General features: G+C 42.3%; 1 protein-coding gene across 1 annotated transcript in view; it reads left to right on the top strand.

Moving 5' to 3' along the window:
- The window catches only part of LOC309569260 (putative N-acetylated-alpha-linked acidic dipeptidase), a 256771-nt gene that overhangs the window by 147345 nt on the left and 96591 nt on the right, over window positions 1–12835 (top strand). Inside the window, exon 11 of the mRNA XM_082275019.1 lies at window positions 7682–7745. Coding sequence (XP_082131145.1) covers window positions 7682–7745 — 64 coding nt within the window. The remainder of the gene's footprint in view (window positions 1–7681; window positions 7746–12835) is intronic.

The following is a 12835-nucleotide window of genomic DNA, read 5'->3' as shown; positions in this document are numbered from 1 at the left end:
CAGTGCATGCACCCGCTCTCGCGAGCGGCGCATGCGCTCTGAAGGTCCGGGGGGACCTTCAATTAATTTGCCGGGAGCTTGCCGGAAAAATCACTAGCCCATTATGTGTAACTTACCTTAGAACGAAGCCCCGACACGGACCCCCGGACATCGCTGCGGGCGCTGCCATGATCCCTCGCCGTCTCTTCCGGGTTTGGCGGCTCCGGCGCGGTGAACCATCGCGGCTCCGGCCAATCATCACGCCGGAGCCGTCTCTTCCGGCCAATCACCGCGCTGGAGCCGCCGAACCCGGAAGAGACGGCGAGGGATCATGGCAGCATACTAGCCCATTATGCCTTTGTCTTGCAGGTTTTTTTTTTTTTTTTTTTTTTACCAAGGGTTTACAACCGCTTTAAAGAATTGATGCTTTTGTGAAGGCAAAGGTTGCTCATGCCAAGTATTGATTTGATTTTCTCCTCTGTTCATTTACTTTCCATTTTGTTAATTGATAAAAATAAACTATTACCCCTTTTATTTCTGAAAGCATTCTTAGTTTGATTCCCCGGACAATATCCCCCCTGGACAACATCCCCCCGGACAATATCCTCCCTGGACAATATCCCCATTGACAATATCCCTCCTCTAACCCTAACCCTCTAACCCTAACCCTATGTCCAGGGGGATGTTTTCCGGGGGAAAATGGTCCCGGGGGATATTGCCCGGGGGATATTGCCCGGGGGATAATGTCCGGGGGGATATTGTCCGGGGGGATAATGTCCTGATACCCTTAGTTTACAGGATTTTTTTTTTACATCTGCCTAAAATTTTTACACAGTAGTGTACATTTTAATCTGATTGTACGTTCTTGGAACCTATCAACAACTGTGTAATGCAAGATCTTACCTAAAAAGTCCATCTAATCCGAAAAGCCTGCGTGGCCGTCAGCCAATCTAAAGGAGATTTTATTATCAGATCATAATGTAAGTGGCTAGCTTGATCCTGAGTTCTTAGGCGAGGTGATTTTTTCCCCAAAACAACCAATAGGTTTCCCTTGATTAGATGAGACCCCTGTATTTCTCCTGCCAACAAAGGCTCCCACTTGTCTATACAGAAGACAGAAGAGCAGGATAGGGATGCAGTGTATTTGCAGCTGTTTTGTTTCTGAAGCCAGTAACATTGCGCTGCATGTTACCGGAACTGACACAATTACAGAGCTGGCAGCACACCCCAGTCAGGGAGCTTGCTAGCAGTAGACTCCAGCAAATTTATGTCCTTGGGCACATAGAACTCCTCCTCCTCCTGCAATTCAGCAGCACAGTGCAGGCATTGATATCACAGCAGGCAGCCCGCTGCAGGAGGGGAGCGGGCTTTGCTGCTTGTCCAGGCCACTGTGCCACTGAATAAATTTGCACCACAGAGTGGTGGTTCTGGAGCAGCAGTGACAGATTGGGGGTAAGGAGCTTTGGTAACCAGGGTTAGCACGTGCTGCTGGTAAAATATAGAAATGTAATGAGGACAGCTGGCCCTGGGTAAGCATATAAACAACATCATATAAACACAAAAGAAAATAGTTTTTTTATCAAAGCAGAAGAAGAATATGATCCGCTTAGCCTTGAGCTCCTCGATCTGTACGAGAACACAGGAGACCAACTTTAAGATCCTCACACGCTGGTACTATACGCCTGCGCATATACATAGCTTTTTCCGGAACGCCTCGGACAGGTGCTGGAGGTGTCGGGGTGCCAGGGGTACGTTATTGCTTATCTTCTGGTCCTGTCCCTTACTATTGCATTTCTGGGGGGAAGTCAGGAGAATATTGGCAATGTTTACGGAGAGAGTAATCCCGGACGATCCGTCTTTCTTACTCCTTCAGGTATTTGACATTCCATATGGGACTTTTAAAAAGTCACTGCTATGCCCCATGCTGAATGCTGCCAGAGCATGCATACCCCTGCTATGGAAGCAGACTGCCCCTTCATGACTTGCTCATCGGCTCCGGAAAATTGAAGACATTAACAGGTTGGAGAACCTGATCACGTTGTCCCAGCATAGGGGGGAGGAACACGCGGACAAGTGGAGAATCTGGGATCTCTTTGTCATGTCCAGAGAGGGGGCACGCCTGATGGCGGAGTTACCCCTGGGATGGGCGATTGCGCCTTGGACGACCTGGCGTCCAGTGGCCGTGTAGTCTGTGGCGTGGGGGGTGCAGGCCCCCCTCCTTCCCCCCTTTCCCCGTCCCCCTTCTCTCCCACCTCTCCTACCCCCTCTCCCGACCCCTCCTACCCATCACTTGCCCTGTTCTTTTCTTTACTTCCTTCATCTTTCTATTCTTTCTGCGGTTTCTGAAAGGGACCATCTGTACGTAATAATGGAAAAGGTTACGTGCTGGTGAGGGTTTCTTTCATGGCACTTATGAGGAGCATTGTTTTGCCCTGATGTCATTCATTGAGGGATTTTCGGTTGATTTGCTTTTCCAGTCGGTCATTACCAGTTATGCTGAACTGTTGTTTTTTGATCACTGTGGCTGTATTCAACTTACCTTTGTCGTACTCCTCATGTATGATTTGTGTTGTACCTGTATCCAGCTGTTCTCAATAAAAATTATATTTGCAAAAAGAAAATAGTATTTCTGCAGGTAGTAGATGTTGTCATGTTTCTTTGAAGGAACAGTTTGCATGTTCCTCATTATCTGGCAATACATCATTGCTGAACAGCATATTATTATAATATTTTGCCATATCAGTTAAATATATTGCTCCATAATGGCTCTGGTTATCAGTTTAATTTCCTTCTGTTTATTTTATTGGGCAGTTTCCTCCTATTCACTCTAATGTCTGCTGCTCATTGTCTGCAGCATGCCACCGTGCCAATTTTTTGTTCAAAACACTCTAATAGCTCAAAGGAGACACAGCTGAAAATCTAGTCACAGCTTCTCTTCCTTATGTGACAGTTCTGTGCATCTGAGTTATAAAACTGGAGGCATTAAATGATTTACGTGGCTGTCTTACTTTTCTGATGCTTAATGCTTTTTAATATGAAAGCTGAGCCAGTAATGTGGTCTACAGAATTGCAGAAACACATTTTTAGTAACCCAGTCGATGCGAAAAAAATCATTAGGCATTTAACATTCAGCGCATATTTTTTCATCTATGCGTTTTGGTAACCCATGGCAAAGCTCGCTTTTTACCACTTATTAGGGCAATGCATGTTCTAGGTTACAGTGTGCTTGTACTACCATTCATTTTGTAAGGCATCCCAATGTGCATGCACAGTACGCCACAATGTACAGGCTCACTCTAAATACGACTCTCAGCACACTGGTGTTTGAGATGATATCAACAGAAAGACTGTACAGTGTAATAACTCTGATTCCTTTAATTAAAAGACATACTGTATAACAAATTTAATTCTAAAGCTGGCCATACATGGGTCCGTTTTTCTCGTTCAACCAGCGGGTTAAACTGACCTGATTTTCTCACCCACACATTCGATGTAGATGCAAGAATCCCTCCCACTGTGTCATTGTATTCTGACAGACGGGAGCCTCCCCCACTGTCAGAATACATGGATTAGTGCTGAAGTCTATTGCCTGCAGTGCTGATTGAGTGAAAATATAGTGTCAGGGCGGTTGAACAGATGTTGATTGGTAGATCAACTTCTGTTCAACTACAGTGGCCACAGATGGATTGAAATTTGGCTGGTCACTGCTGAACTTGCTTGTAGGGGTATGGGGCAGGTTTAGGGTGACAGAGTGGTTATCGCATCCTCCATGATTCACTCCTCATTGGGTGCCAAGTAAGGGTCTCATTAGAGGCCTACCCCAGGGTGGGTTTATCTGGCTATGCTAGGCACTTTGTACAGGGTCACTGATATACACATTGGTACCTTTGCTTTGTGCCATTTTCAATAATGCCCTAGGACCAGGCTGAGGCTGCTGCATGGGAATACTTGACCTTAAAGTGGGCTTCTCCTCTTATAGATAAATGTACACCATGTACATTTACACTGCAACTGTTATGCAGTTAACTCTCGGGGCCCCGTGGCAATGCATACCTTCTCTGTAACTTGCATTTAGAAGGGACATGCCGAGCCTTGTCCACATCCACCTGTCCAGTGTTTTCCACTACCATTCCCCAGTAGGACAGTTGGCCCCACCATGTACCTTGGGTGTACTCCACATGTGTACTTAACGTGGCTCTTGAACTTCTGTACCTCTGTACAGGATGGAAACCTCTGCGATGCAAATCCACTCTCAAAGTTATGGGAGAAAGACCACTGGGGCATAAGGAGTGCGCACAACATCTCCCTTGCTGCTAAGGGCCATTCCACCTAAAATTCCATTGCTGAAAGTAACTACTTGCATCTTCATACCCCAGTGTGTTTAATACCCACTCTGTTTTCCTAAAAAGCAGCAGGCACTCCTGTCACACCACAAGCCTTGGTTAACCACCTGCTATATGTCTGCCAGACGAGCTGTTCTCAAACACTGGACTACGCCTACCCCACCCACTATCGCGGAAGTTCGTTCTGAACTACTTTCACTGTATAGTAAGGATACCTTTGACTTAACCTGTATCCCTATGCCTAATCACAAAGCCTTCCAGCGCAAATGGAACTGTTTCATCTCCTCCTTCGACACACCTCATGGTTCAACTATCCGCCATCAGGCTATAACAGGTGTCTGAAATCCTCACCTCCTGTGACTGTCCGTTATTCCTTTGTTCTATGCCAGTTACTATATTTTGGGATGTGCCACATATATTTTATATTTCAAACCTTGTGTAGTCTTGGATCCAGAGTACCAATAACCAGCCCAGTTGATTTTTTGTGGTATTAACCTATATCTTGCTATTTCCTTTACATCTGCCTCACCCCAACCCCTATCTCTCTCTCTTTCCCCCCTCTACCCATTTCCCACATCCCCTCCCCCCCCCTCCCTTCTAGGCCTCCACAATCTCACATGTTTATAATACAAAGTTTTTCTATTAATCACGGCCTGCAGGCTGTTCTGTGGTTTTGTTTGGACTTCTGTTATACTATACCAGATTTGCTATGATATTCATGAGGTTTGTCAAAGTATCTTTCGTGTATCTACAGTGATTTATCTTATACCCAATTGCTGTTTACTATTCTTGCGATACTGTATATGTAACCGTGTTATTTTGACAAACTTCAATAAAATATTATTTAAAAAAAAAAATACCCACTCTGTTCACTATGAATGCTGGTTACTTGCATTAAACCCCTTTTAGTAACTTCAGACCAGGCAAGGACAATTTTTCAGAAAGCTTAACTCAGAAAAGAGCAAAAAGGCAATTAAGTCTAATGTTGAAAAGCATACTTCTTCCCTATTTCCCTAATCCTAACTACAGGCTGTGTGCTGCCCTGGCATACCTGTGAAGGTAGTGTTCGTGTAATACAGAGTTCATCAGAGCCATTCTGATGGAATGACAGGTGTTATTCTCTATCTTATTCCCTTACGAGCATTGGGCCTGGTGCAATTCCTGAACCTCTTTGGATCTCCCAGCTCTCTAATCCTGGGCTCTGAATGCTCCAATCCCAGACTCTGAGCTCCCCTGTGTATGGACCACTATCCCTTTCATACTACACAGAACTAGTGGGTCAAACCCAGAAAAACTGTCAAAAGACCAAAGAACTGGGAAAGGCATTACCTTCTACCCTCCCATCTGGGACAACGTATAACTGGCTATTTCAACCCACTTACATGCTGAATTTTGATCCATGTACGGCCAGCTTAAATGTTTAAAGCTGTAACAAACAGTTCTACTATACCTCTCTCTTCTTCCTCCCCCACCCCCCTTTTGCCAGATCCCTCTCCTTTCCTTCTTACCTTCCCTGACCCGTAATCCCTTCCAATAGTTCCCCATTATGCTTCTCTCATCTTCCCCCTTACCGACATCCTCCCATCTTTCTCTGTTCTTTCTCTAATCCTTTCTTTTTCCTTTCTCGTTCCAAAAGCTCACATTTCCCTTTATCAGGAGCCACACATTTTCTTGCTTCTATATTTATCACTCAGTCCATATCTTGTGACATAGACCCTCTGGTTGTTTCCCAGACTTGATGGTTTATTCATTCCGATTGCAACAAAATCTAATGTTTTGTTCCTCCTGTTATAGCATTTACTTGTTTTAAACTGATGTTTATTTTATTCAAACGTTTGCTTCCTTCATGCATTTTGATTCTATATAATGTGAATTCATATGTAACCTTTGGGCTTACACTGTAAATTTGTTTTCTTCCTAATAAAGCTTTGGTAATTTAAATAAACACTTCTGGTAACTACATTAGCCCTACAGACCAACTGAACACTAGGATTCTCATTATGAAATGTGCTAAAATGTAATGAGACACCAGGATATTTTTTTTGGACATTTTTTTTGGACATCTAGCACTACATACTGTACCATATAAGCCATAAGCCAATTGCACTAAATGTGTTACACGTAATGCAGAGCTTGATTAGAAAATATTGATTTGTGGAGCCAGATGCAAAAGATCAGTTTTCTCCAATTATTCTTACAAGCCCTACAAGCTACAAAGGGTAAATGATTGGTAACACTAATGATAGGAAAATGGACTGTAAGATTTACCTTATTCCTCACTCTGGCAGGCTTCTAGCACTCCCCTCTTCTCTCTGACACTTCAAATTGTGGACAGGCTTTCAATGTCCTCATGCACAATGCAGAACTATTGGTCCTGCATTGTACCTAATAAAGTTAGCTTGTGAGCACTGGCAAAAGAGCTTTAGAAAGAAGACTTTAGGGTACCAGTTACATAGCGTGGAGGAAGCTTGCCCATCTGCCCATAGAAATAATGAACAGGTAGAAGACAAACGACTAGTTATCAGCATTGTCTGTGGCCACCCTACAGCTGATATTTTACCCATTACTGACTTACACTTAACCTAACCTGTAAAACCAGCACAAAAAAACAAACAAAAAAAAAAAACATTTAACCATTACCCCTAATCAAACACTTAATAATAACTCCTAGCAATTAGTTATAATATTTAACCATTAACCTGAACCCTAAAACTTAACCGAACAGTTATGTTAACAGTTAACATAACTATGCCTCCTAAATGCTAAGCCTAATCATAACCCTTTAATTCAAGTTACACCACACATGCCCCTCAGATGGACCTTACCTGAAGAGCCTGATGGGGAGCGGGTATGGTTTGTGCGCTGCTCTCCCCCTACCGAGGGCAGACGCACTTCATCACAAGGCCTACCTCGGACTGTTCAACTTACTTCTTGGATGATAAAACATTCTCCCCCTACCCAGCTAAACCACATTGCATATGTACGTAACTGTTCATTTTTGTACCATGTTACTCATTATACTGTACTTCTGTGTTTCTTTTGTTAAAAATTTCAAAAATAGTTTTCAACAAAAAATATTTTGGAAGAAAAAAAAAACCTTTAGCCTTTGACCATACCGTTAACACTAATCTAACCCTTAACCTAATCCTCAACTTTAATTTTACCTCTAAGCATGTGTACTGACCTTATAAAACTACAGAACTATCAGTGCTGACATTTAACAGTCACAAGACAAAAACTACCAGGGCTGAGGTCTCAGGGCTAAAAGACACTGGTCCCCATTTTGTATTGTATTTTCTTCTTAGGTATTATGTACTTATGTGGAGTGGATTAGAATAACTGTATTTTACATTCCACAGGAAATGGAAAAAGTTTTGGGATCCCGAACCGTGGCCTATCTAAATGTGGACATTGCTGTGGAAGGTAATTATGGGAGGGTAAAAGACGTAGTTTTACTTTTTTATAGTGATTTTATCAAACGCAATAAAAAATGTAACTTGATCATTTTATAACTGTCTGCATATTCCCAGGTGAAGGAATAGGAATACTGGCAGAATATTTTTTTTCACTAGCTTTTAGGTACTGCATAGAAATATGAAGGCTAGGTGAGTCAAGGAAGTTTGACACCAGAGATTTACGTCTACTTAGACATTATTTTCTGACCTTGTTGTATGTATGACTCATTTCCATACACTGCAGGGTCTATTTTTATCCACTCTGCCATCCCTCTTTTTATTACAACATATTACAGAGGCAGCAAAAGTTAAACCTGCCATATACCAGTAGATTTTGTATGAACATGTTCATTGTCAGAATGTTCATTTGATTGTCTGATAGATAATGGGATCAAATTAACAAACATTTTCAAACGTAGTGACAAAAAAAGAACTGAAAGGAGCAGGATTGAAAAATTTAAATTTTACCAGTGAATGTGGTTTTCCTTTAGTAAATTCCATTGATTCAAAAACTAAAAAATATTTAAAAAAAAAAAACCCTATATGTGACAAAGTTCACAGGGGTATATGTAACACAGGTTAAAGCAGAACTAAACTCTATCCGAGTGCCACAAACTGAAAACCTTATTTAATTCATTTTTATTATTGAAATCAAACCCGTCCATCCATCTGTGTCTCCATGCTTTATTTTGCTGAGAAACCAGTTTGAAAACACCCCCTAGCATTTCTAGCTGCGGCCATCTTGATTAAGGGCAGACAATTCATGTAGCATTTGGTTCCTATAATCTATCTGCCTTTTGCTTAGGCATACAAGCAGACTTAGCTGACATATCCCCCCCCCCCCATTCTCCAGATCAAAAAAAAAAAATGTTCTTGAAGACTTCTGGGGTGTATGACATGATTTTGGCCTAGGCCAGAAACCTGGAAGCAACTGAATAAATGTTTTAATGTTTTAAAAAAAGGTTGAATCAAGTAAATATGATATACCTTCCTACCTATTTACTAATGTTAACAGCTTTAGGGTTAAAAAAAGGAAATGCTGATTGAGAGAGTTTAGTTCTGCTTTAAGATCCACTGGGTTATATGAATGTCAGTTACTAGTAAATATTATTATAAATTATTGTTTCTATTATTATTGTAAATTCATATTTTAGGCCCATATAAATGGAAGAAAACATAGAGGAAAGAAATTGTGTGGGGATGTGCCTGGAAGGCGAGGTTTTATTTTCCCCACTCATGGTGATGTCTAGGGAAACTTTGTCCAAAGTGTCCAAACTTTTCAGTTGTGTTTGGTTGCTTTTCAAAATATCTATATCCCTCCCATTACACCCTCCAAAACATTATTCCTTGTCATTTTAAATATTATATGCTATTAAGGGAACAAATCAAATATCAAATCTATACAAGATTTAAATATTGCATGTATTCTTAATTTAGTTAAACCTATCTTATTTAGCAAATGTATTCTATTTTGCAATTTTTTAGCACTTAATATAATATTATATTGTATTATAGTATTATTTTTTATGTTGTTTTATCTCAATTAATGACAGGCTTTAACGCTGCACCAGAGTGAGATCATTAAGAATTGTGAAACAATGAAAACATTCTTAGTGGGTGGGTCTTAACTCATGGAGTGATGTCCCTCTGGTAGTGGAACAAATTATTTACATTCCTGACATTGCATTTCCCCTCTGTCTCACACTTTCTTCTTTTGACATACCAGCCACTGCAGAATTCACTGATTGTTATTTCCTACATTCCTAACATTTTAAATGCCTATACCATGAGATAAATATTTCTTTTTTAGGCAAATTGAAATTTTGCATTTTAAAAGTAATATTTTTCAATATTTTTTGATATTTATCCCACATTACATATTTTCATATTCCATAATGAATTTTCTCCTAAATTATCTCATACAATAATTTATTCAAACACAACACCAACATTGTATGTAATAAAGGTTAGTGAATTGACCCCTTTTTTGTTTTCTCTTTCATTCATCTATGGACACAGCTCTTCATAAATCATAACTAGTGGGTTATATTGCCTTCTCCAGGATACCTGGCTACGCCCATGGGCCGTCCTTGGCTGGTTCATAACCCCCCTGCTCTAGGTAATCAGTTTTAATCTGTCTAGTCAGAAGTAAGGACCTAGGCTCCCAGCTGGGATCTCTGGTCCTAGCAATTTTCTACTTCCTTACATCTTTTTTGTTTTCTCATGGGAGATCTACAATGAAATGCCGGGCTGGACGACGGGCTGGATAATATAGATCCAGTGGTCCCCCCAGCCCAGCCAGCAAGTGCGTTCAGACCGCAACTAAGCCCTAGGTCGGCCGCGACATAGCCTCACAGACAGAGGCTGACTTGCGAGTTAAACATCTCATAGGGTCGCATCTGACCGGGCTTGGGTCTGAGTCGCATCGGTCCCTTGGCCGACAGCTCCCCTACTTCGATGGTGAGGAGTTCTGCGTGGAGCGTTATCCATACCATTGAAAGGTAAGTACAGTTCCCCCTCTCACCTTTTGGTGGTTTTCTTTGGGGTGGACGTGGATAACCTTCAGGGATGGTCGAACCTGCCTGCAGGTTTCCTCCTCCAATCTTTAAATCCCTCACCGAGCTGGGCTTCTCCCACTCCCATTCCCCCCTGTCTGGACCTAGAGTCTGGTGGGGGTCCCAGGGCAGAGAATGCAGCAGAGGCCCCTGGGGTCTCCCCCACTATCCCCACTCTGTAAGGGTCCTGGGATAGTATGTGTCCCGCCCTGGTAGTCTGGAGGGGTCCCAGTGTAGGAGACCAATAGGTGCATGCCCTGCAATTTGCAGTGTGGGTATAGTGAGGGGGGGTCCCATTGCAGAGACCGGTGCAGAGTGCACAGCAGAGTCTCCTCTAAACATGTGTCCTACCTTTAGGAGGGATAGAGGTCTGTCTGGAACTCTGGATCAATGATCCCTACTATGGGGAAGGTGAGGAAGTTGTCTTCCAGCAAGATATACCATCATACATGGAAATCGTACATTTCTTGGTGTGAGTCGATTGGTGCTCATCCTCGATCCTTTTCTATGGCTCGGATCTTAACCTTTTTTCAACAAGGCGTTGATCAGAAGTTGCCTTGAGTACCATGAAAGGCCAGATGTCTGCCTTGGCAATCTTCTTTCAGTGACCCCTATCCACGCACTCTTTCGTTCGTACCTTCATTCAGGGGGTTTGACATGTGGCTCCGCCTGTACGCTCTCTTATGCTGCCATGGGATTTAAATTTAGTACTTTTGTTTCTCCAGAAACCTCCATTTGAGAATATTTGGGAGATTCCCTTGCCTACGTTATCCTAGAAGGTGACATTCTTGGTGGCTATTACCTCGGCCCGCAAGTAATCTGAATTGCCAGCATTATCCAGTCACAGTCCTGATTAGTGGTCCATAGGGATAAAGTGGTTCTTCGTCCTTATCCATCATTCCTGCCCAAAGTTGTCTCTGACTTCCATTTAAATGAGGACATTGTGTTGACTTCCTTGTGTCCCAAGCCGGCTCAACCCACAGAATTTGCTTTGCACACCTTGGATGTGGTTCGTGCGATTTGGGTGTATCTGGCAACTACTGAGCCTTTTCGGAGGTCAGACTTTTGTGATTATGGACGGACCAAAAAAAGGGCTGGCTGCTTCTTTGACTACCATCTCCAGGTGGATCAGACAGATGGTGACTCTGTCTGTCCATTAAAGTTTAGGTTCCACCTTTCCTTGTCACGGCGCATTCTACTCGGGCGCTGAGTGCTTCTTGGACCTTCCGTCATCAGGCTTCAATATCGCAAGTTTGCAAGGCGGCCACTTAGTCCTGCGTGTATACCTTTACAAAATTCTATAAGGTACATACTTTGGCATCTGCGGATGCTACCTTTGGCCGCAAAGTTTTGTAGCCTGCTGTTTAAGAGGGGCTGTTCCCTCTTGAGGGTTTTTTTTTTTTAAACCTTTATTTTTCAGACGGGGCTCCTGTGGCCCGTTTAAGGCTTCTGTGTCCTGGTTAAGGGCTCTTATGTTGAGCCTTGGGTTATTTTCCCCACCCCTTATTTTCCTTTTGTCACTGCTTTTGGACGTCCCACTAGATATGATTTATGGAGCGCTGTGTCCATCGATGAATGAAAGAGAAAAAGGGGGATTTTTGTACTTACTGTAAAATTAATTTCTCTGAATTCATTGTTGGACATAGCACTCACCCCTCTATGAAGTTCTGATACTTCAAATACTGCTTGCTACTTAACTGATTACCTAGAGCATAGAAGGGGGTTATATACCAGCTGAGGACGGCTCATGGGCATGGCCAGGTGTTTTTTGTTCCGCTTAGTCCTACTCCTGGAGGAGGCAATATAACCCAGTAGTTATGATTTATAGAGTGCTGTGTCCATCGATGAACTCAGAGAAATTGATTTTTTTCTGTAAGTACAAAAATCCAATTTTTCTGGAACAAAACAACGTACGATGCAATGCAATGAATTGACCAGCTGATACATTTCTTTTGTACTTGCTGTTTCATATTGATCCTCTGTCATCTGTTTTCTTTCACATTATCCTTTGACTTGAATCTATTGACCAATAATGCATAAGCCCTTGGAGGGTAAATTAGTCTACATGGTTTACTCTGTACAGATAAACAAATGAAGATTAATTGCTATAATCACTGCGTAAGCTTTTTACTGCTAATGTAAAAGGCTAAATCTGCATATGTTTGTTCAGCTAATTTCTGACTCTTGTGGGCCATTTATGCCTTCTTGGGAATATTGTTGACATATATTTAAAACGCCACTATAGCTTGCAAGTTTGGCCCAAGCTGTGCTTGGAAAAGAGTAGGAAGTACTTGTAACTCCATTAATGGGAAGGGAAATTGGTCTGGAAAAGTTAGATCATTAGGCCCCTTTCACATGGATCCACTTGGAGGCACTCCGCTTGCTCAGGCAAGGTCTATTTCCACTCACTGTGCAGAGACGTATATGACAGAGTCCTGCTCGCCTTTATGGGGAGATAAGATTAAAACAGACAGCCTGTCCGTTTTCATCCTATCCCATCTGA

Source organism: Pelophylax lessonae (genome assembly GCF_965119305.1).
Source record: "Pelophylax lessonae genome assembly, chromosome: 13".
Lineage (NCBI taxonomy): Eukaryota > Metazoa > Chordata > Amphibia > Anura > Ranidae > Pelophylax > Pelophylax lessonae.
This window is presented reverse-complemented; position numbering and strand designations above follow the sequence as displayed.